Raw genomic sequence first — 22,960 nt, forward strand, 5'->3', positions numbered from 1 at the left:
TGCCACGGGAGTGAAGCACAGAGAAAATCTAGGGGCAGGTGCCAGTGGATCTTACCTGCAAAGGATGGGGCAGGGAATCAGGGGGCTTCAGTCCCCTTGTAGTTTTGTACTAGTGGAACAGGAGGGATGGGGAGCATGGTCTTGGGTGGAGAATGCTCCGGCAGCCTCCCAGAGCTGGGGGAGGGAGAGTCTTTCCAGCTGTAAAGGAACGCTGGCATACCAGCAATCATGCAGACCCCTCTCCGACGCAGATCAGGGCTGCTGTTGCATCCGGGGCAGTGGGGACCCCTCCCTAACTGGGACTGGGGCTGCAATCTACCAGGGGCCGTGCGGCCCTTTCCCCACATAGGTTTGAGGCCATGTCACACCAGGGGCTGCACGGACCCCTCCCTGCACAAGACTGGGGCTGCACGGATCTATCCCTGCACAGGATTGGGGCCGCATCACACCAGGGGCCGCACAGATCTGTCACACACAGGATCATGGCCCTATCATGCTGGGGGCTACATGGACCTCACCCTGCACGGGATTGGGGTTGCCAGCACCCCAGGCTCTGCCCAAATCCCTCCCTAAATGGATCAGGGCTCCCATTGTGGAGGGTGCTGCCCAGACTGCAACTGAGACTGGGGCCCCCATTGTGCTGGGTGTCGCAGAGAGAGAGAATATGAGTCCCCGCCCCAAGAAGCTCACAATCTAAATCGACAAAGGGAAGAACAATTCTCCCCGTTTTACAGATATGGCCCAGAGAGATTTAAGGACGTGCCCAGGGTCACCCACAGCCTGCAATGGAGCCAGGAATGGAACCCAGGTGTCCTGGGTTGGGGCCTGAACCCCAGGATCAGCCCGCATATGGCCTCCCTCATTTTACTGCATCAAGGCACCAGCTGCCCACTCCTCCCCAGAGACTCCCAGCCCTGGGCCTGAATATTTAATCACTGGCATGTTCAGATCCTGCTGCCATGGATTATAACTCGGATCCCTGACCCGTCCCCAGGTAGAAGAAATCACAAAGAGTAATCCATCCAGAAGCACCAATCTGGGGTTTAATTAAACAGGGGGGGAGAGGAAGGGGAGGAACCGGCAGTGTCCAATGCAAGGGGCGGGGGTCTCCACTACCCTTCCCCTGCAGCCGTGTTATCCCTTTCCGATCAGGTCCAGTTGGGAGAGGGAGGGGAGCGTCACAACGTCGATACAGAAATAGAAAAAAGCGCAGTACATTAAAAATGAGGGGAGAGAAGAGGGGCGGGAGGGATCCTTTAAAATCACCACCTCAAACCTGGTATAAATGTACAAAATCCAGCTCACCTGAGGGTAGCAGGGACCTATTTACACTAGGCTGGGGGGCCCAGCTCCACTCCTGCCCCCTCCCCCCAGTCCACAGGGGAGCAAAGCAAGACACCCCCCCAAAATCCCCACTTATGGGGAGATTTGGGGAACCTGAAGCCCGACTCCTGCCCTGAAACCCCATGAGCTTGGGGAAATCGCCCTTTAACCCACACCTCTAACCCCCACCCGCCCTGGGATGATCCCAACAACCCAGATCTAAACCCCACCAGTCCAGTAGAGAACACCCCGACAGCTGGTCTTCCTCCCCCAAGCCCTCTCCATGGGACAACGTGGGGCACGCAATGCCAACCCTCCTTCGCCTGGACCCAGCCAGGCCAGGGGGAGATGGGGAGGCACAGCCACACCCTGAACCCCACTGTCCTGCCTCCCATCCCTTCTGACCGTGTGTAGCAGCTGGGAGGGGGGCAGTTTCCTCAGCGCTCTCACCCTTGATCCTGGCCAGTCCAAGGGATGGGGGCAGGGATCCTGCACCTGATGCCACGTTGGGGGGAGTGGATACCAGTGCTGATGCTAGGTGGGAGGGATGCTGACTGGCCTGGCGTGGGGAGGACATGCTGCCCCTGATGCTGGGGTGGGCAGGGGAGAATTCTGCCCCTAATGGCAGGGTGGGGGGGATCCTAGCCAGCCCAGTGTGGGGAGGTTATGCCATCTCTGATGCCAGGGCCTGGGACCCACAGGCATCATTATCTGGAGTCCCGGTCCTTGTAGGCGGTGGTGAGCTCACGGAGGTCCGGGGCACGGCGGGGGGAGCTGGGCCGGGCGCCGGGCACGGCAGGGATGAGGGGCGGAGGGGCGCCAAGCAACCCCTCTGGGGGTTGGGCCTTGGCCAGCAGCGTGGCATGCCGGGGGTAGGCCAGCAGCCCCGGGGGGTGCGGGCCCAGCCCATAGAGTCGTGCGCGCTCGTAGTCCTCGGGCAGCTCGCGCTCTAGATAGCGGGGCAGGGCGTAGGGCTCCCGCCAGGCCTCCAGGGCAGCATAGGGGGCACCGGGGGCCGGCCCAGCCACCAGATACGGGGAGCCCTGCGGCCGCTCGAAGACAGCCAGCGCCCCCAACGGGTGGGAGACATGCAGAGCCCCGGGGAAGGGCCCGCCCGCCCGTAGTGCCCCCTCTAGGACACCCAGCTCCGGCTCCTCCTTCACCTTCACCTCCTTCTTGAGGGCAGGGTCAGGGTAGGGTGAGCGTGAAGCCCGGCCCCCCACTGGGCTGCCGTAACGCTGCTCCCGGCCTGGCTCACTGTGTGCTCGCATGGGGCCGTCTTCCAGCCCCAGGGATGCAGGGTGCTTAGTGGGGAGGGGCACTGGCGAAGCACGAGGGGGCGGCCTGGAGAAAAGGGTGTCCCTGGAACAGAGCTGGGGGTTAGTGCCACGAACTGGGCTGAGGCCAACACAATCTCCATCTCGTCTCCCTCCTCCTCAGTCCCTGATCCCCCCACATTCCTAAGCCATCCCATCCCCCTCCTCAATCCCTAGCCGTTCCATCTCCTTCCTCCCCCACACCAGCCCCGATCCCCTCCCAATCTCCAGCCAGCCCGTCCCCCCCTTCCCCAGAATCAGTCCCCGCTCCTGCACCTGGACCTCATTGACCGATCCCACCCTGACCCCCCAACAATCCTCAGCCAGCCCTGCAACCCTCATCCCCGGCCCTCTTACATTGACCCCTACCCACCCAGCTGGCCTGCCCCCACCTCATACCTGTCCTTCTCGTCCTTTATGGCAGGCACCTCCCGCTTGTCCGGCTCCTTCTCGTGCTGGGCCGGTCCACGCTCAGCTGCATCACCAGCACCCCCTTTGGGCCAGGCGGGGGCAGTGGGGAAGGAGGGGGGCGTGCGGTGCAGCCGGTTCCATGGGTCGTGGGGGCTGCCGTAGGCCTGAGCCCCAGGGCTGTCCTTCTGTCCGAACATGGAGCTGGAGTCTGGGATGGGAACACAGAGACCAGAACATGAGTCTGGAAAGGACCTAACTCCGCCGCTCCCAAAGTGGGCTCCATCCCCAGGGCTCTCCCTACGTAGGCTCCACCCCCGCCAAGGGAGGCCCCACCCCCATGTCCCTTCCCTATCCAGGCCCTGCCTTATTCCATAGGGGATTAGCTTACAGAGGTTCTGAGAATAGGTCCCGCCCCTCAGGCTCCAGCACGGGCCCTGCCCCAGGGTTGTTCCTGGGCAATTACTGTCCCTCTTGGACACAGTGCCGCCCCGAACCCTTCCCCAGGGCTCACTGAGGCCCCACCTCCTCTCACATGGGGGTCTCACTCCCGAGAGCTCACCCGGCTCCACAACTTTTCCCTCACCGGCTCCGCCCCCAGCCTCTCACCACGCAGGTCCTGCTCCCTCCCAGGTGGGCTTCGGCCCTGAGGGGTCGCCCCACATGGGGCACAGAACAGTCCTCCCTCCTTCCCAGCACTGGAGTCCGCCCTCATGCTTGTGGCCCCGCCCCCTCTACTCACTGAAGGCGGGGTTCCCCAGGCCCCCGAAGGCCCCGTTGGAGAGCGCCCCCAGCGCGGCGAAGCTGGTGGGGCGGCTGAAAGGATCTGAAAAGCAAGGAGGAGGAAAGGGAGGGGTGAATGGGCGCAGCAATGCCCCTCGGGGCCCTCATGCCCCACCCCCGGCGTGGGCAGCACAGCCCACGTGCCTCATGTGCAGCCCCTGACTCCATGCCTAGTCCTGGTGCCCTGTACCCCACCCCCAGCTCTTACCAAGGTGTGTGCTGGGGCCCAGGAAAGAGCTGTGTGGCGCGCTGGGGGGCCCAAAGGAGGCACCAGAGCTTGGATGGACAGCCCCTGTGGAGGACAGAAAGAGCATTAGATTGGTTGAGAGGAGTTCATCCCTACTGGGCCCACAGCCCTTGTCTAGATCATCTCCCTCCCTCCCGCCCCCAGCCTGAGCCCCAACCCCCCACAGCCCCTGGGTCGCCTGTCTCTTCCCTCCCACAATCGGCTCCAATGCCCCCACGTCCCCCACCAGCCCAGTATCCCCTCCCCCAGATAGGCCTCCAACTCCCATGGCACTCTTATGCCCAGTTTTCCCAATAACCTGGGTACCCAGGGCTGGGAGGGGGGCAGTGGCTGCAGGATCTTGGGGCCTGGAAGGCGCTGACCTGCGGGGGTAAAGAGCGTGGCGGGGCGTGTGAGCTCCTGGCCATGAGCCAGACTTCCAAAGGTCCCTGTGCCAGGAAGGCAGGTGATCAGGTCGTTCCGGAAATCCAGCTTGTGGGGATCACCCTGCATCAGCTGGGGAGAGGGGAGAAAGGAGGTCAGCAAAGGGGGGGACCTAACTGCATCTCACAGGACCCATCTAGCCCACCCCCACCCAGGCAGGGTCGCCCCCAAGGTTACTCCCCAGGGCTCCATATGGCATCAGTCCCCGGGCTCACGTTCCTCGGTGCTAGGGAACGGGCCCTCCTGGAGTTCTGGGAACCATGGGCCAGAGCTGACAGTCTGGGAGCACGTGTAATTCTGGGGAAAGTTAATGGCAGAAAGGTGAAGGAGGGGTCATCGGATTCGTAAAAAAAAAAAAAAAAAAAAATCTACAGAATCCTCATTTCACGGGTGTCACCCTCTGTGATGGGCTCACAGTCCCCCCAGCTCTTGGTCCTCTGGTTGGTGGAAGTTTTGATAATACGTCAGCAGCAATGGGTCGAGTGGGGTATCATTCAAAAGCCCTTTCTCCCCGCACACAACGGGTCAGACCTAGAACAATTATTTAGTCTTGGGTTATTGAAAAATATTGATAAACCCAAGGGGTTTTTTAATTCTACTTTAACCCAGGGATGTGAAACATGCAGCCCCCCACAAGTGAAACTGGGGCCCTCGCCTGACAATGCCGTGGTAGCAGTTAATGCTCAGACCAGAAGACCGGATTCGTTTTTCTAAGGTTACGAGAGAGGGAAGGAGAGCTTCCCATTGATTTGGCGTCATCAGCAAAAGAGAAGCAGTTCAGTGGTGTCGATCATCGTTGTTATCAGCCTGGATTATTACACGAAAAGAGGTGTAATGGGGCGCTGGTTAAGACATCCAGTCACAAGTCACTGGGCTCCATCCACAAACTGCCAGCATCAGGCAAGCCTGGAGAAGCACCAGCAGAGGCGCTGATCATGGTGCTGCAGGTGCTGGCTGGTAGGAAAGGCAGGGGGACAGGCTATGTGGCTGGGTCCCGGCGATCTCCGTGCTGGAGGTAGAAGACTGGCTTTACCAAGTGCCTGGAGGGCAAGGGGTTCCACATGGGGAGAGGGTGCAGAAGGGGAGTGCAAGGCTTAGGGGAGAAGGGGCACAGGAATCCACTTTGGCCTTCCAGAGGCGACATGTCGGGGGGCATGCGGGGTTACGTGGACCCCCAGATTTCTTGGGACACCTCGGGGTGGGATGCCCTGCAGCAAAGAGACAGTGCTGCCCTTGGCATCTGCACTCTCCAGGTGTCCCTGCAGCCCAGGGAGGAAGGAAGCAGCAGGACAGCTTGCTGAGGTGGTCACATGCCCCCCACCCCCTGCCAAAAAAACCCCTTTCAACTGTAGTTCCCCACTACCCACAGTTATATGTCGCCTGCCCTCTCCCCTGCCCACTTCTACAAAGGTTCTGGTGCCCTTGACGGAGTAAACCTGGACCATCGCAGACAGGGGTTTGTCCAACCCGTTTTGAAACCTCCAGTGGCAGGGATTCCACAACCTCCCTCAGAAGTCCGGTCCAGAGCTTCACGACCCTTAGCGTTAGAAAGTTTTTCCTAATATCTAACCTACATCACCCTGGCTGCAGTTTAAGCCCATTGCTTCTTGTCCTAGCTCCAGTGGACACGGAGAACAACTGATCAAGCCCTTACCCTACTCGAAGATGGTTAGCAAGTCTTCTCTCAGTTGACTTTTTGCTCAAGAATAACATGACCAGTTTTTTTAACCTTTCCTCCTAGGTCAGGTGTTTTAAAACTTTTTAATCATTTTTGTTGTTCTCCTCTGGACTCTCTCCAATTTGTCCACATCTTTCCTAAAGCGCAGAACTCAGAACTAGACACAGTGCTCCAGCTAAGGCCTCACCAGGGCAGAGTAGTGGGGGATAATTACCTCCCTTGTCTTAGATATGACACTCCTGTTAATACACCCCAGAACAATATTAGCCTTCTCCACAGCTACATCACCTTCTTGACTCATTCAATTTGTAACACACTCTAACCCCCAGATCCTTTTCAGCAGTGCAGCCACCCAGTTATTCCCCACATTGGGCCTTTGATTTTTCCTTCCTAAGTGAAGTACCTTGCACTCATCTTTATTAAATTTCATCTTGTTGAATTCAGACAAATTCTCTAATTTGTCAATGTTGTTTTGAATTCTAATCCTGTCCTCCAAAGGGCTTGCAACCCCTCCCAGCTTGGTGACATCTGGAAAATGTATAAGCATAGTCTCCACTCCATTATCCAAGTCATTAATGAAAATATTGAATAGTATCAAACCCAAGAATGACTCCTGTGGGACACCGCTAAATACACCCTCCCAGTTTGCCAGCAAACCACTGATAACTACTCTTTGACTACAATCTTTCCACCTCATGGTAATTTCATCTAGACCACATTACCCTAGTTTGTGTATGAGAATGTCCGGTGGACAATATTAAAAGCCTTACTAAAAATCAAGATAGGTCACATCTTGAAGGAAATTAGTTTGGTTTGGCATTATTTGTTTTTGCGAACAGGGAGTTTTGAGAGGGAGTTCTTCAGGGGAAGGAGGAGCAAATATGGGACCCTTGGGGTAAGTGGCTGTCTGTAGTGTGGGTTTGTGTTTGGGGGTTACTTGCTGTGTGCTGAGCTTGTGTTTGTTTGTTTGAAGGACCACGTGCTGTGGCCAGCAGCTGGAAGCTGTGAGCTTCTAAACAAGGTTTGAAATCTAGAAGTCTCAGTTCATTGACTGAGGCTCAGTCAGAGGGCGGGGCTATCAAGAACACCAGGGCTTGAGAAAGCCACTAGGGTGCTTTGCGACCAGGGAGTTTCGAGAGGGAGTTTGGAAAGGGGAGGAGGTATACTTGCCATTCTTTAAAACCTTTAAATTAAACTATAATCAAAACTTCTTGATTTAAACAAAAACCCTGTCATTAACCTAGGTAGCTGTAGGAGAAAATGCAGGCACTGTGTGTGAAAGAAAATGTAGAATTAAATGAAATAAAAATCTTAAATGAATCCACATGTTCCATAAAATCTCCATGGATAATAATTCCATGATCTAATAAGAATATAACAGTAGGGATCTATTATCGACCACCTGACCAGGACACTGATAGTGATGATGAAATGCTAAGGGAGATTAGCGAGGCTACCAAATAAAAACCTTAATAATAGTGCGGGATTTCAATTATCCCCATATTGACTGGGTACATGTCATCTCAGGACGAAATGCAGAGACAAAATTTCTCGATACTTTAAATGACTGCTTCTTGGAGCAGCTGATACAGGAATCCACAAGGGGAGAGGCAACTCTTGATCTAATCCTGAGTGGAGTGCATGATCTGGTCCAAGAGGTAACTATAACAGGACCACTTGGAAACAGTGACCATAATATAACAACATTTAACATTCCTGTGGTGGGAAGAACACCTCCACAGCACAACACTGTGGCATTTAATTTCAGAAAGGGGAACTATGCAAAAATGAGGGGGTTAGTTAAACAGAAGTTAAAAGATACAGTGACTAGAGTGAAATCCCTGCAAGCTGCATGGACACTTTTCAAAGACACCATAATAGAGGCCCAATTTAAATGTATACCCCAAATTAAAAAACACAGTCAAAGAACTAAAAGAGAGCCACCGTGGCTTAATAACCATGTCAAAGAAGCAGTGAGAGATAAAAAGGCATCTTTTAAAAAGTGGAAGTCAAATCCTAGTGGGGTAAATAGAAAGGAGCATAAACACTGCCAAATTAAATGTAAAAATGTAATTAGAAAAGCCAAAAAGGAGTCTGAAGAACAGCTAGCCAAAAACTCAAAAGATAATACAAAAATATTTTTTTTTTAAGTACATCAGAAGCAGGAAGCCTGCTAAATAACCAGTGGGGCCCCTGGACGATCGAGATACAAAAGGAGCACTTAAAAGAACATAAAGGCATCGCAGAGAAACTAAATGAATTCTTTGCTTCAGTCTTCACGGCTGAGGATGTTAGGGAGATTCTCAAACCTGAGCCATTGTTTGTAGGTGTCAAATCTGAGGAATTGTCACAGATTGGAGTGTCACTAGAGGAGGTTTTGGAATTAATTGATAAACTGAACAGTAACAAGTCAGCAGGACCAGATGGCATTCACCCAAGAGTTCTGAAAGAACTCAAACGTGAAATTGCGGCACGATTAACCATAGTTTGTAACCTGTCCTTTAAATCAGCTTCTGTACCCAATGACTGGAAGATAGCTAATGTAATGCCAATATTTAAGGGCTCTAGAGGTGATCCTGAGAATTACAGACTGGTAAGTCTAACGTCAGTACCAGGCAAATTAGTTGAAACAAAAGTAAAGAATAAAATTATCATACACGTTGAAGAACATAAATTGTTGGGAAAAAAAGTCAACATGGTTTCTGTAAAGGGAGATCATGTCTTACTAATCTATTAGAGTTCTTTGAAGGGATCAACAAACATGTGGACAAGGGGGATCCAGTGGACATAGTGTACTTCGATTTCCAGTAAGCCTTTGACAAGGTCCCTCACCAAAGGCTCTTATGGAAATTAAGTTGTCATGGGATAAGAGGGAAGCTCCTTTCATGGACTGAGAACTGGTTAAAAGACAGGGAACAAAGGGTAGGAATAAATGGTAAATTTTCAGAATGGAGAGGGGTAACTAGTGGTGTTCCCCAAGGGTCAGTCCTAGGACCAATCCTATTCAACTTATTCATAAATGATCTGGAGAAAGGGGTAAACAGTGAGGTGGCAAAGTTTGCAGATGATACTAAACTGCTCAAGATAGTTAAGACCAAAGCAGACTGTGAAGAACTTCAAAAAGACCTCACAAAACTAAGTGATTGGGCAACAAAATGGCAAATGAAATTTAAAGTGGATAAATGTAAAGTAATGCATATTGGAAAAAATAACCCCAACTATACATACAATATGATGGGAGCTAATTTAGCTACAGCTAATGAAGAAAGATCTTAGAGTCATCGTGGATAGTTCTCTGAAAACATACACACAGCGTGCACAAGCAGTCAAAAAAGCAAATGGGATGTTAGGAAGAATTAAAAAAAAAGGGATAGAGAGTAAGACGGAGAATATTTTATTGCCCTTATATAAATCCATGGGATGCCCACATCTTGAATACTGCGTACAGATGTGGTCCCCTCACCTCATAAAAGATATACTGGCATTAGAAAAGGTTCAGAAAAGGGCAACTAAAATGATTAGGGGTTTGGAACGGGTGCCATATGAGGAGAGATAAAAGAGGCTAGGACTTTTCATCTTGGAAAAGAGGAGACTAAGGGAGGATATGACAGAGGTATCTAAAATCATGAGTGGTGTGGAGAAAGTGAATAAGGAAAAGTTATTTACTTGTTCCCTTCTATAAGAACTAGGGGCCACCAAATGAAATTAATGGGTAGCAGGTTTAAAACAAATAAAAGGAAGTTCTTCATGCAGCGCACTGTCAACCTGTGGAACTCCTTGCCTGAAGAAGCTGTGAAGGCTAGGACTATAACAGGGTTTAAAAGAGAACTGGATAAATTCATGGAGGTTAAGTCCATTAATGGCTATTAGCCAGGATGGGTAAGGAATGGTGTCCCTAGCCTTTGTTTGTCAGAGGGTGAAGATGGATGGCAGGAGAGAGATCACTTGATCATTACCTGTTAGGTTCACTCCCTCTGGGGCATCTGGCATTGGCCACTGTCAATAGACAAGATACTGGGCTGGATGGACCTTTGGTCTGACCCAGTATGGCCATTCTTATGTTCTAAACCCATGCTGGCTAGTCCTTATAACCCTATTATCCTCCAGGTGCTTACAAACTGATTGTTTAATTATTTGTTCCAGTATCTTTCCAGGTATTGAAGTTAAGCTGATTGGTCTACAATTCTCCGGGTCCTCTTTGTTCCCCTTTTTAAAGATATGTACTGTGGCTGTCCTCCTCCATTCTTCTGGGAGATCACCCTTCCTCCAGGAATTCTCAGAGATAATTGCTAATGGTCTAAGATTGCTTCAGCTAGTTCCTTAAGTACCCTACAATGACTTTCATCAGGCCCTGCCTACTTGAATACATCTAAAGTATCCAAATATTCTGCAACGGTTGCCTAGTTCCTTGCTGAAATAAGAGATGTATTTAGGGAGGAATTTAGAAAAGGAATTTGGGTTGTTAAAAGGTCGCCAGTTCCCTTCTGTGCACTTGATTCAGACAAAAAACTAGAACAAGAAAACAGAGCACTGAAAGGCACTGGGGGGATTGGTGGGCATAACAGCATCCAAATGTTCTTTTCTGGGTTTTCCTCACAATGACAGGACTCCATCCAATTTCGAACGAAACATTAAGCATGGCTGGGATGATTTCCCCAGAAGTAGCCAAGCACCATCTGGATTCGTTAGGTGTTGTTAAATGCCAAGAAGGGGTAACTGTAAAGCTACATGATGAGCTTACTTGCACTGGCAATCCATTTACATATAACAGACTGGAGCTCAGGAATAACAGCCTTCAGGGATGATATAGCTAAAGGTTTCGGTCAAATGAATACTGTGGGCCACGACGTGCATAAAGACTTCAAAACCCAAACACTTATCCAAGACCGTGTCAATCTATAGGCTCCAATCAAGAACAGTAGGCTAAAGCTGTGCTCAAACGCAAGAAGGAAGTCAGCGTGAAAGGCTAACCAGACAGGTCATTGTCTGCTCATATCCTGGCTGCGTCCAGATCGCAGCTTGTTGATCTACATGAGACTTTGGGAACGTACGAGTTCTTCGTGGTACCACAATCTACATTTGAACGTGATAGAACAATGCATATGTACCAGACAAGAAGCAAACTAAAGCACATCTCATCTGGGCTTCCTCAGCCAGCACCTACTGACAACATGACTGGTGCCTTACGCCAGCAGAGGCCATTCAGCATAGCAATCAGAGATGGTATGGCTGAGGTACAAGGTCCTGACAAACCAGAGCCTGGTAACACCTGCCAAGATTTGGCTGAACATTTCATTATGAAGCTACAGAGAAAATACTGGACCTATGATAAACTCCAGCTCATGTTTGACACGTACGAGGGGGAATCAATTAACAATATTACCAGAAAGGAGATACTGCCCCTGTCTGATACAAAATAATTGACTCCACAAACATCTCCACTTTCACAATGAAGAAGCTACAGTCTCGTACTTGCATGAAGGATGAGTTAACAGTGTACACTGCAGGGACAACGCTCCAACATGCAAAGAACTGATGGAAGAATATCATGGTTGTATGGTGTAATGAACCTGCTGCCTTGCACTGTTCAGTGGAGTTTCTTCATAGTTCCCATGAGGTGGCTGAGGCTAAAATTATCTTGCATGCCATCAAAGCCACAGAGAAAGAGGTGCTACTAAACTCCAGAGAGTTTTGCACAAGACACAGATGTTCCAGGTTCTGCTTTTGTGCCTGCTTCTTCTGGGGAACAGAATCGCTGTATATCCCTCAGAGAGGTGTTCCTATCACTCGGACCATTAAATGCTACCCACTGGCACGTTTCCATGCCCTTTCAAGATGGGACACTACTGGAAGGTTGACTGGGAAGACCAAATTATCTTACTGGAAGGCATTTAATTCACCTCTCTCCTTGTCCAAAGGTGCTCAAAACAGCTGAGAGAGTCACCAATGAGGTTTTTAAACTAAGGGCTGGAGAAAAGCCAACAGGTGCAGAGGAGCACATGGTTTGGACAGAGACATCCCATGGGGAGGATCTATTAACTGGAACTCTCTATATTCTAGTAAAGAGTAGAGAATAGAAGTTGATAAAGTACAGGTAGGAACGCAAGAGAAACAGTCAAATGAAAAGTTTCAGAGTAGCAGCCGTGTTATTCTGTATCCGCAAAAAGAAAAGGAGGACTTGTGGCACCTTAGAGACTAACCAATTTATCTGAGCATAAGCTTTCGCAAGCTCATGAAAGCTTATGCTCAAATACATTTGTTAGTCTGTAAGGTGCCACAAGTACTCCTTTTCTTTTAAGTCAAATGAAAAGGAGTCCCGTTGAAGTACATCACATGAAGGCAGACAACTAAAAAGTGACACATTTTATAAGTACTTGTATATAAATGGTAGACGTCTAAATACTAACATGGGTGAATTTGAGTGCCCGGTATTAAATGAGGATATTGATATTATAGGCATCACAGAAACTTGGTGGAACAATGACAATGAATGGGACAAAAGTAATTCCAGTGTGCAAAATATATCAGAATGACAGAATAGGTCATGCTGGTAGAGGAGTGGCACTATATGTGAAAGAAAGCACAGAGTCAAATATAGTAAACATCTTAAATGAAATAAACTTTGCTATAGAATCTCTATGGATAGAAATTCCATGCTGAGTAATAAAAGTATAGCAGTAGGGATAAACTCAGGTCCATCCCTAGCAATTCTGGGGCCCTTGGGGGACGGGGGGAGGGGGGAACCACCCCCCAGCACTCACCAGAGGCATGGCTGGGGCCGGGTCACTGCACTTCCTGCCGCCGGTGAGTGCAAGCCCTGCCCTGCTGCGGAGCTCAGGGGAATGGGGGCGGAGCTGGGCAGGGCAGGGGCTGGAGCAGCACGCAGCTGCGCAGGGCACCAGGAAATGTGGTGCCCCAAATTTCCGGGTGCCCTACGCAGCTGCGTACTTTGCGTATGGGTAAGGACGGCCCTGGATATATTACCGACCACTGGACCAGAATGGTGACTGTAAAATGCTCGGGGAGATTAAAAAAGCTATTAAAATAGAAAAAACCTTCAATACTATGGGGGATTTTAACTATCCCTATATTGACTGGGTACATTCACCTCAGGATGGGATGAAGAAATAACACTTCTAGACACCATTAATGACTGCTTCTTGGAGCACGTAGTCCTGGAACCTACAAGGGGAGAGACAATTCTTGATATAGTCCTATGCGGAACACAGGATCTGGTCCAAGAAGCGACTATAACTGAACCACTCAGTAACAGTGACCATAACGTAATTAAATTTGACATCCAGGGGTGGGGTGGGAAGGAAGGAAGGAAGAGGAATACCAAAGAAACCCACCACAGTGATATTTAGATTCAGAAAGGGGAACTACACAAAAATGAGGAAGCTAGTTAAACTGAAATTGAAAAGAACAGTCACAAGAATAAAATGCCTGCAAGCTGCAGGGAAACTTTTTAAAAACACAACAGAGGCTCAAATTAAATGTATACTCTAAATTAAAAAGAATAGTAAGAGGGCCCAAAAAATGCCACCGTGGTTAAACAGAGTAAAAGAAGCAGTTAGAAGCAAAAAGGCATACTTTAAAAGTTGGACGTCAAATGAGGAAAATAAAAAGGAACATAAACTCTGGCAAATAAAGTGTAAAAATATAATTAGTCAGGCCAAAAAAGAATTTGAAGAGCAACTGGCAAAAGACACAAAAACTAACAGCCAAATATTTTTTAAGTATATCAGAAGCAGGAAACCTGCTAAAAATGAGGCCACTGGAGGATCAAGGTGCTAAAGGAGCACACAAGGAAGACAAGGACATTGAGGAGAAGCTAAATTAACTCTTTGCATTGGTTTTCATTGCAGAAGATATGAGGGAGATCCACACACTTGAGCCATTCTTTTTAGGTGACAAATCTTAAGAACTATCCCAGATTAAGACGTCAATAGAGAAGGTTTGGGAACAAACTGATAAGTTACACAGTAATAAGTCACCAGGACCAGATGGTATCATCCAAGAGTTCTGAAGGAACTCAAATATGAAATTGCAGAACTACTAACTGTAGTTTGTAACCTATCATTTAAATCAGTTTCTGTACCAGATGACTGGAGGATAGCTAATGTGACGCCAATTTTTAAAAAAGGCTCCCGAGCCAATGCTGGCAATTACAGGCTGGTAAGCTTAACTTCAATACTGGGCAAATTGTTTGAAACTACAGTAGAGAACAGAATTATCAATCACATAGATGAACATGATTTGTTGGGGAAGAGTCAACACAGCTTTTGTAAAGGGAAATCATGCCTCACCAATCTACTAAAATTCTTTGAGGGGGTCAACAAGCATGTGAACAAGGGTGATCCAGTGGATATAGTGTACTTAGACTTTTAGAAAACATTTGACAAGGCCCCTCACACCAAAGGTTCTTAAGCAAACTAAGCTGTCACGGGATAAGAGGGAGGGTCCTCTCATGGACTAGTAACTGGTTAAAAGACAGGAAACAAAGGGTAGGAATAAATGGTCAGTTTTCAGAATGGAGGGAGGTAAATAGTGGGGTCCCCCAGGGGTCTGTACTGGGACCAGTGCCGTTCAACATATTCAGAAATGATCTGGAAAAAGGGGTAAACAGTGAGGTGCCAAAATTTGCAGATGATTCAAAATTACTCAAGATAGTTACGTCCAAAGCAGACTCCGAAGCGATACAAAGGAATCTCACAAAACTTGGGTGACTGGGCGACAAAATGACAGTTGAAATTCAACGTTGATAATGCAAATGCACATTAGAAAACATAATCCCAACTATACATATAAAATGATAGGGTCTAAACTAGGTATTACCATTCAAGAAAGGGATCTTGGAGTCATTGTGGATAGTTCTCTGAAAACATCCTCTCAATGTGCAGTGGCAGTCAAAAAAGCGAACAGAATGTTAAGAACCATTAGGAAAGGGATCGATAACACACTAAATACCATAATGCCGCTATATACATCCATGGTATGTCCACACCTTGAATACTGCATGCAGTTCTGGTCACCCCATCTCAAAAAAGACACATTAGAATTGGAAAAGGTACAGAGAAATGCAACAAAAATGATTAGGGGTATAGAACAGCTTCCATATGAGGAGAGTTAAAAGACTGGGACTATTTAACTTGGAAAAGAGATGACCAAGGGAGGATAGGAGAGAAAGTGAATAAGGAAGTGTTTTTTCCCCCTGCACATAACACAGGAACCAGGGGTCACCCAATGAAATGAACAGGCAGCAGGTTTAACACAAACAAAAGGAAGTACTTCACACAACGCAGTCAACTTGCGGAGCTCATTGCCAGGGGATGCTGTGAAGGCGAAAACTATAAATGGATTAAAAAAATAATTTAATTAGATAAGTTCATGGAGGATAGGTCCAGCGATGACTATTAGCCATGATAGTCAAGGATACGACCCCACGCTCCGAGTGTCCCTAAGCCTCTGCCAGATGCTGCGACTGGAGAACAAGGGATGGATCATGTGATGATGAGCTGTTCTGTTCATTCTCTTTGAAGCACCTGGCATTGCCCACTGTCAGAAGACAGGCTACTGGGCTAGGTGAACCATTGGTCTGACCCAGTGTGGCCATTCTTACATCATAAGTGCACTGGAGGTGTTCACATGCTGAGTTTACCACTTGAAGATCAACATTACAACACTTGCAGAGTTACAGTGTGGATGTTTGCCAAGAAGCAGACCAACAGACATAAACTGCCACCGACAAGGGGTGCATTTATACCTGCTACCAGAAGTGCAAATCATCAAGCACGGAATGGCTCAAAGATGATCATGTGCATCCAAAACTACCCTCCTCCTCTCAGGCACAGGTGGAGTGACCACACCAGTTGTGTGTAAAATACCACGTGCTCCTGAATTCATCCTTAGTTAATCAAACGCTCACATGCACAGCCCAGATACTCATCACCCTGCAAATGTCTGGCCAGCAGCCTGCCTGTACAGAGATGTGAGAGTTCGGCACGAACAAGGATCAGTGTGACAATGTGCCTAGACTGAGAGGACCCCGATGATGACTTTGATGAAAACATGTTTTCAGTCCTACATGTCAAGGCTAACTTCCCTAGAATTACCAAAGAACCATGTCTTTTTTATGTAACCAATACATCCCAGGTTAAAGTACAGTTAAATAAAACCTGATACCTTTATTGATCAAACTTGTAATCTCATTTAAAAAAAAAAAAAAAAAAAGATATCAGGTTAGTTTGACCGGATCCATTTAAATGCTCTAGGTTTGTTACGTTTGGTACTGTTGTGTTAGAGGGAGAAAGGGCTTTTGAGTGATACCCAACTGGACTCATTTCTGATGACACAGTATTAACAAAATTCCCACCAACTGGAAGCTCTAGATCTGGAGGCAGGGGCAAAGAGTGCCCCCTGCCATGCTGCAGAGGGTGAAACCACTGAACTGATAATTCTGGAGATAGTTAAGACTCAGCTGACACCTCTCTTGCCTTTCTATGGCTAAGGTGCCCCCAGAATGAGTTTTTACTACATTATGCTCCCAGACTATGAGTGCAGGATCCCAGCTGTGCTCTTGCCCAGCACTGGTACTGCAGGGGGCGCTACTGGTCAGGATCTGCTGTCCCCTGCAGTGCCCACTGGGGCCTAGAAAGGGCACCACCACGACTCTACCTTCATCCTCTCCTGGTGCCGCAGGATCATGTAGGCCACGCGGACGTGCATGGAGCACCATTTGCCAGGCTTCTACAAGAAAGATGGGAAAGCATCAGCTCCTGGGACACACCAGGGCAGTGCCCCCGCCTGGGCTATTCCCCCTTTGTGACCCATTCCCCACAGCGCCCCCTGCTGGGCACAAGATGGGCTATTCCCCTGCCCCATGACCCGTTCCTCCCAGCGCCCCCTGCTGGGCACACACTGGCCTATTCCCCCCATGACCCATTTCTCACAGCACCCCCTGCTGCAACAAGTGAAGTTACAGGATTGGTACACGTGGTTACTTACCCTCAGGGAGGGTCTGAAAGGGTCCGTGAGCTACAAAAAGACAGAGAGCGGGCAGTTAGACAGGGATCCGTGCCCACACCCCCATGCCACGCAACCAGCCCACTGCCCCGCTCACCTGACCCCCTTTCTGGGATAAAGAGGGGGCGACAGCTCCCAGCCGCGATGGCAGCTCTGGGTTAGTGCTCTGGGGAGAGAACAGGGCGTCAGGAGGCTACAAACAAACAAATCCCCCTACCACAGCCAGAGCCAAGATAGAGTCCTCCCTCCCATCCCTCCCGCACAATCACCTAGACTTCCAGCGTCCCCCCGCACCCTCCCGCTCTAATCCATGAGATCCCACTAGCCTGCCAGAGCAGGGATAGAACCCACGAGTTCTGGCTCCCAGCCGCTAACCCCTCCTTCCCCCCAGCTTTAACCCTCTAGGCCCCACTCCCCTCCCAGAGCTGGGAATGGACAACGTCTACTTCCCTGCTCACCTTAGGCTGAAAAGCCCCCTGCAGGGAGCCAAAGGAAACAGCAGGGGGCAGGACAGGTGGGATCCCAGACACGGTGGGAGGGAACGTGGCATAGAACTAGGAGGAGAGAGAGAGGGCATGGAGAGCTCACTGAGTGGCAACGGAAGCACCATCACTGCAGGGGTCTCCTAGTCCCTGGGGAATAAGCAGCACCCTGGGACCTCGGACCTCAACCCCCGGGAACACCCAGCACTACAACATGGCCCAGCCTCCCCCACCCACACTATATCCCAGCACCTGGGAACCCCCAGCACTGAGACACGTCCCCATCCTCCCGGTTATATCCCAATTCCCAGGAACCCCCAACCCCAAGACGCAGCCCTGTCCCCCACCGCGATGCCCCAGCACCGAGACATGGTCTTGTCCTCTGGCTATATCCCAGCTGCCGAGACACAGCCCATATCCTAGCCCCTGGGAAGCACCGAGACACAGCCCTGTTCCCCACCATTACAGCCAGCCCCCGGGAAGAAACGGTTGCTCACCCTGGACAGGAACTGTGGTTCTTCGAGATGTGTCCCCCTCCGGGTGCTGCACTCTAGGTGTGCTTGCGCCCCCTTGCCTTTGATTGGAGATTTCTCATAGCAGTGCCCCGGGCCGTTGTCATATAGCACTGCATGGGCAAACCGCCCTCAGCTCTGTCTCTACCATGAAGCTCCATAGCAGAGAACTCTGAAGGGAAGGGGAAGGGGGGCGGGGAGTGGAACACATCTCGAAGAACCACGGTTACTGCACAGGGTGAGTAACCGTCTCTTCTTCTCGGAGTAGTGTCCCTGTGGGTTCACCACTCCAGGTGACTACCAAGCAATTCCCTCTAAGGATGGGGCAGGCTTCAGAGTCGAGTCCAGTACGGAAGGAAGTACAGCTGAGCCAAACACAGCATCAGAAGCAGAGTTGTGAGTTATTGACAAGCGTTCTGTGAATGTGCATATAGAAACCCAAGTAGCAGCCTTACATATTTCAATCACGGGCACTTTTTTGAGAAATATAGTAGAGGTGAAAATGGACCTCGTAGAGGGAGTTCATATGTCCAGAGGTGCCTGAATATTACAAAATTTGTACAAAGAATTAATGCAGTCAGATATCCACTTGGCAAGTCTTTGATTAGAGACTCCAGGCCCTTTTGATCTATCTGCGAGTGAGACACACAATTTGGGGGTCTTTCTGAAGGGGTTAGTCCTTTCCAGATAGGAGGCCAGGGCTCTCCCAAGGTCAAGAGAGTGCAGCAATGCTTCTTGTTTATCTAGGTGAGGTTTAGGGTGGAAAATCAGCAGGTGAATGGGTTGGTTAATATGGAACTCAGAGGAAACTTGCGGTAAAAATTCGAGGTGGTGTCATAATGTGACCTCATCCTTAAAAAATTGGTGAAAAAGGGCCTTTGTGGCATGTCCCCCAAGCAGCTGTGCCGATGGGATGGCTACCTGGAATGTTGTTTTCATTGATAAATGGAGCAGGTAGCTCAGTTTAAACTGTGATCTTGAAAGGCATTTAAGAACCAGATTGAGGGCCGAAATCGGATTAGGACACTTGACTGACCGATTCTGATTTCTGAGCCCCCTGAGGAACCTCTGGGGAACCCCCCTGGGCAAGAACAGAATAGCCCTCTATTGGAGAATGGAAAGCTGGGATGGCTCTAATGGAACTCAGCAATAGTCCCAAAATTTTTAGCATTAGGATACAGTCCAGTATATCTGGCAGTGATGAGGTCGGTGGAATATGTCGGAGGTCACACCAACAGACAAATCTTGCCCATTTTGGAGAGTACGTGTAGGAAATAAACTGTTTTCTGCTGTGTAACAGTATTCCTTAGCCTGCTGAGAGGAGGTAAGTCTCTAATCTCATGAGCCAACAGTGCTTTAAAATGAAGCTCTCCAAGATTGGGGTTAAGGATCTTCCAGCCCTTCCTGGGAGAGCAGGTGAGGAGCAATGTGGAGAGTGATCAGTGAGCAAACAATCCGCTGTATCAGGTAAAGAAATGATGTTTGTCTGGGCCTGATTAAAACTATTCGGATGACTCTGGCTCTGTCCTTTTTTATTTTGAGCAGAACTTTGGCTATCAGAGGAGTCAGTGGGAATACATGCAGTCGATCCGATGACCAATGAAGGCATCTCACAGGAATCAGTGACCCATTCTGCCTCTGGAGCAAAACTAGACACATCTCTTGTTTATCACTGTGGTGGATTGGAAATCTCGATCTGCCAATCGAGCGTCCTTTTCCAGTTTGGGACCTATCTGGGAGGTGCCCCATTACCAGAATATGTAGTGTAATATGCTGGAATCTATTTCTCACTCGTGGTCTTGGAAGAAGTGCCTGCTGAGAGTATCCACGGTCACATTCTGCAACCCTGGAAGACAGGGTGCTGTGAAGACTCTCCGATTGCATAATCACCAACTCCAGAGCTTGACAGCCTCAGTGCAGAGGGAGGGGGGATCTTGCTTCTCCTTGCCGGTTAATATAAAACATGCATATGTTGTCCGTCACGACTTTTATGTACTTGCCCCTGATTAGTGGTAGAAACTGGAGAAAGGCGTATCTGACCACTCTGAGCTCCAGGAGGCTGATGCATAGCATGGTCTCTTGTGACATCCATTTGCCTAGGGCCATGTGAGCATCCAGATGCTCTCCCCACCCTAGCATGGAGGCATCGGTCATTATGATGACCATTGGGAAAAGACGTACAAATGGGACTCCTGCACACACGCTGTGATGGTCTTTCCAACAACTGATGGACTGTTTTATGCAAGTGGGTATGGAAAGAAGCATATTTAAACTGTGTCTGTTTGGTGACTAAACACTCCTGAGCCACCCCTGAAGGCAGTACATTCAGAGTCTTGCGTGATCTACTAGCTGCCATGTGCCCCAACAATTGAAGACAGTTCTTGACCGAAGTTTGGGTGCTGAGCTGGATCATATTGGCGGTGTTGGAAAGGGCCACACACCAGTGCAGGAGGTATGCTCTTGCTGTTACTGAGTCAAGATGCGCTCCTATGAATGCCAAGTTGTGCACAGGAGATGAAGGGGATTTTTGAATGTTCAGTTGTAGGCCCAAGTTGAGGCTTTGGAAGTGGCCCATGAAGTCAGCTCCAGGGAGCGACCCTTCAGCAGCCAATCATCCAGGTAAGGGAACCCTAGAATACATTTCCTGCGGAGCTGTGCTGCTATTACGGACATGACTTTCGAAAAGACCCTTGGGGCAGAGGACAGGCTGAAAGGGAGCACCTGGTACTGACAGTGGTCCCAGCTGACAGTAAAATGTCTATTGTGAGATGGGTGGATCGCAATGTGGAAATGCACATCCTGAAGGTCGAGGGCTGAGAATCAATCCCCTGGATCTAGTGATGGAATTAACACTGCACGTGTCACCATTTTGAAAGTTTGTGCCTTCACCTAAGTGTTGAGTAGCCTCAAATCTAGGATGGGTCTCCCAAGGCCATTCTTTTTTTGGTACTAGGAAGTACCTGGACTAAAACCCCTTTCCTCTGTGCTTCATGGGAACTGGTTCTATAGCACCCGAGTGTAGGAGAGAGGCTATTTCCTGACAAAGGAAGCTCCTGTGAGAGGGGTCCCTGAAAAGGGATGGAGAAGGGGGGTTGGTCAGATGTGGAAGGGATGGTGTACCCTGTGGAGAAGATCTCCAAAACCCATCTAACTGTAGGGATCGACTCCCAAACTTGCCTGAAGAAGTAAAGGTGGTTGCCAAAGGGAGGAAAGCAGTGGAATTGGTGGAGCTGGTAAGGAGGAGGGTGGTAATTCAGAATCTCAACCAGCCCATCAGAATTGTCGCGGGGAGGTAGAATGGTGGAAGGCAGAAGGCTGAGAGTTGGATGGCTTCCCTCTCTGGAATTTGGGTGTCTTCTGATATGGTTCTCACAGCCTCAGAGATCAGGAATTGAGCTGGACGGGATATCTGAGCTGTACCGGATTTGGTAAACCATCTCTTCTGGGCAGGCGTATAGATTCCAAGAGAACACAAAGTAGCCCTAGAGTCCTTTAATGTGCTCAGAGATTCATCTGTCCCATCTGCAAACAGTTTACACGAATCAAAAGGAAGGTCTTCCACTGTATTCGGCTCCTCTTTCAGAAATCCAGAGCTGGAGCCAGGAAGCCCTTCTCAGAACTACCACTGCAGAGATCGAATGGGCAGCAATATCAACAGCGTTGAGGGAGGCTTGTCGTGATGTTCTGGCAAGCAGCTGGCCCTCTGCAATAATTGCCTGGAATTGCTCTCTATGCTCCGCAGGTATGCAGTCAACAAGAGAGTTCAGTTTGGTGTAATTTACATGATTATTAGGCCCTACCAAATTCAAGGTAAATTTTGGTCAATTTCACGGTCATAGGATTTTAAAAATCATTAATTACATGATTTCAGCTATTTCAATCTGAAATTTCACAGTGCTGTAATTGTAGGGATCCTGACCCAAAAAGGAGTTGTGCGGTGGTCGCAAGGTTATTGTAAGGGGGGTTGCGGTCCTGCTGCCCTTACTTTTGTGCAGTTGCTGGCGGCGGCGCTGCGTTCAGAACTGGGCAGCTGGAGAGCGACAGCTGTTGGCCAGGAGCCCAGCTCTGAAGGCAGAGCCGCCGCCAGCAGCAGCCCAGAAGTAAGGGTGGCACGTAAATATTTCCGGGCTGCTGCTGCTGGCGGGGTGCTGCCTTCAGAACTGGGCACCTGGCCAACAGCCACCGCTCTCTGGCCACCCAGCACTGAAAGCAGCGCAGAAGGGTGGCAATACCCCAATCTCCCTAAAATAACCTTGCAAACCCCCTGTCCTTTTGGGTCAGGACCCCCAATTTGAGAAACGCTGGTCTCCTCCGTGTAATCTGTATAGTATACGGTAAAAGCACACGAGACCAGACTTCACGGTCCGCAATGTGTTTTTCATGGCCGAGAATTTGGTAAACCCCTAGTGATTATGTTTCACCATTAATGCCTGATAGTTGGTTATTTTAAGTTGTAAGGAGGCAGACGAATAAGATTTTCTACCAACTAGTTGTTAGGATATAGATATTCAGGCCTATCTGTAAAGGCCTACACTTTAAGAATTTAGGTATATGTTTATCATTTAGCTAGTTATAGAAGTATAAAAGAAAGAATTGGTGTAAGAGCCTTCTCTCACTGTGACAGTCTGGGGCCCTGTTCTTAAGCTAAGGCCTTTGGCTAAGCAGTGGGAGCAGCCATAAGCTGAGAAACGTATGGTCACATCCTCACATTCCAAACTAGTCATATTGAAATAAGGCAATCTGGGGCTGTTAGAAAGGTGATC

At 49.3% G+C, this 22,960-nt stretch overlaps 1 protein-coding gene across 2 annotated transcripts in view; it reads right to left on the minus strand.

The window, feature by feature from the left end:
- Window positions 1-1,021: 1,021 nt before the first annotated feature.
- Window positions 1,022-22,960, minus strand: part of FBRS (fibrosin) — a 31,918-nt gene continuing 9,979 nt past the window's right edge. The window contains exons 10-18 of one of the 2 annotated variants that reach the window (XM_084629843.1): window positions 17,662-17,757; window positions 17,301-17,369; window positions 17,186-17,215; window positions 16,856-16,927; window positions 4,440-4,572; window positions 4,039-4,122; window positions 3,790-3,873; window positions 3,039-3,258; window positions 1,022-2,685 (exon numbers count right to left, since the gene is read on the minus strand). In XM_084629843.1, the coding sequence (XP_084485969.1) occupies window positions 2,031-2,685; window positions 3,039-3,258; window positions 3,790-3,873; window positions 4,039-4,122; window positions 4,440-4,572; window positions 16,856-16,927; window positions 17,186-17,215; window positions 17,301-17,369; window positions 17,662-17,757 (1,443 nt within the window). In that variant the 3' untranslated portion in view covers window positions 1,022-2,030. The remainder of the gene's footprint in view (window positions 2,686-3,038; window positions 3,259-3,789; window positions 3,874-4,038; window positions 4,123-4,439; window positions 4,573-16,855; window positions 16,928-17,185; window positions 17,216-17,300; window positions 17,370-17,661; window positions 17,758-22,960) is intronic. The other variant, XM_084629844.1, reaches the window with a different exon arrangement.

This window comes from Lepidochelys olivacea, assembly GCF_965140295.1.
Source record: "Lepidochelys olivacea isolate rLepOli2 genome assembly, chromosome: 6".
Classification (NCBI taxonomy): Eukaryota; Metazoa; Chordata; order Testudines; family Cheloniidae; genus Lepidochelys; species Lepidochelys olivacea.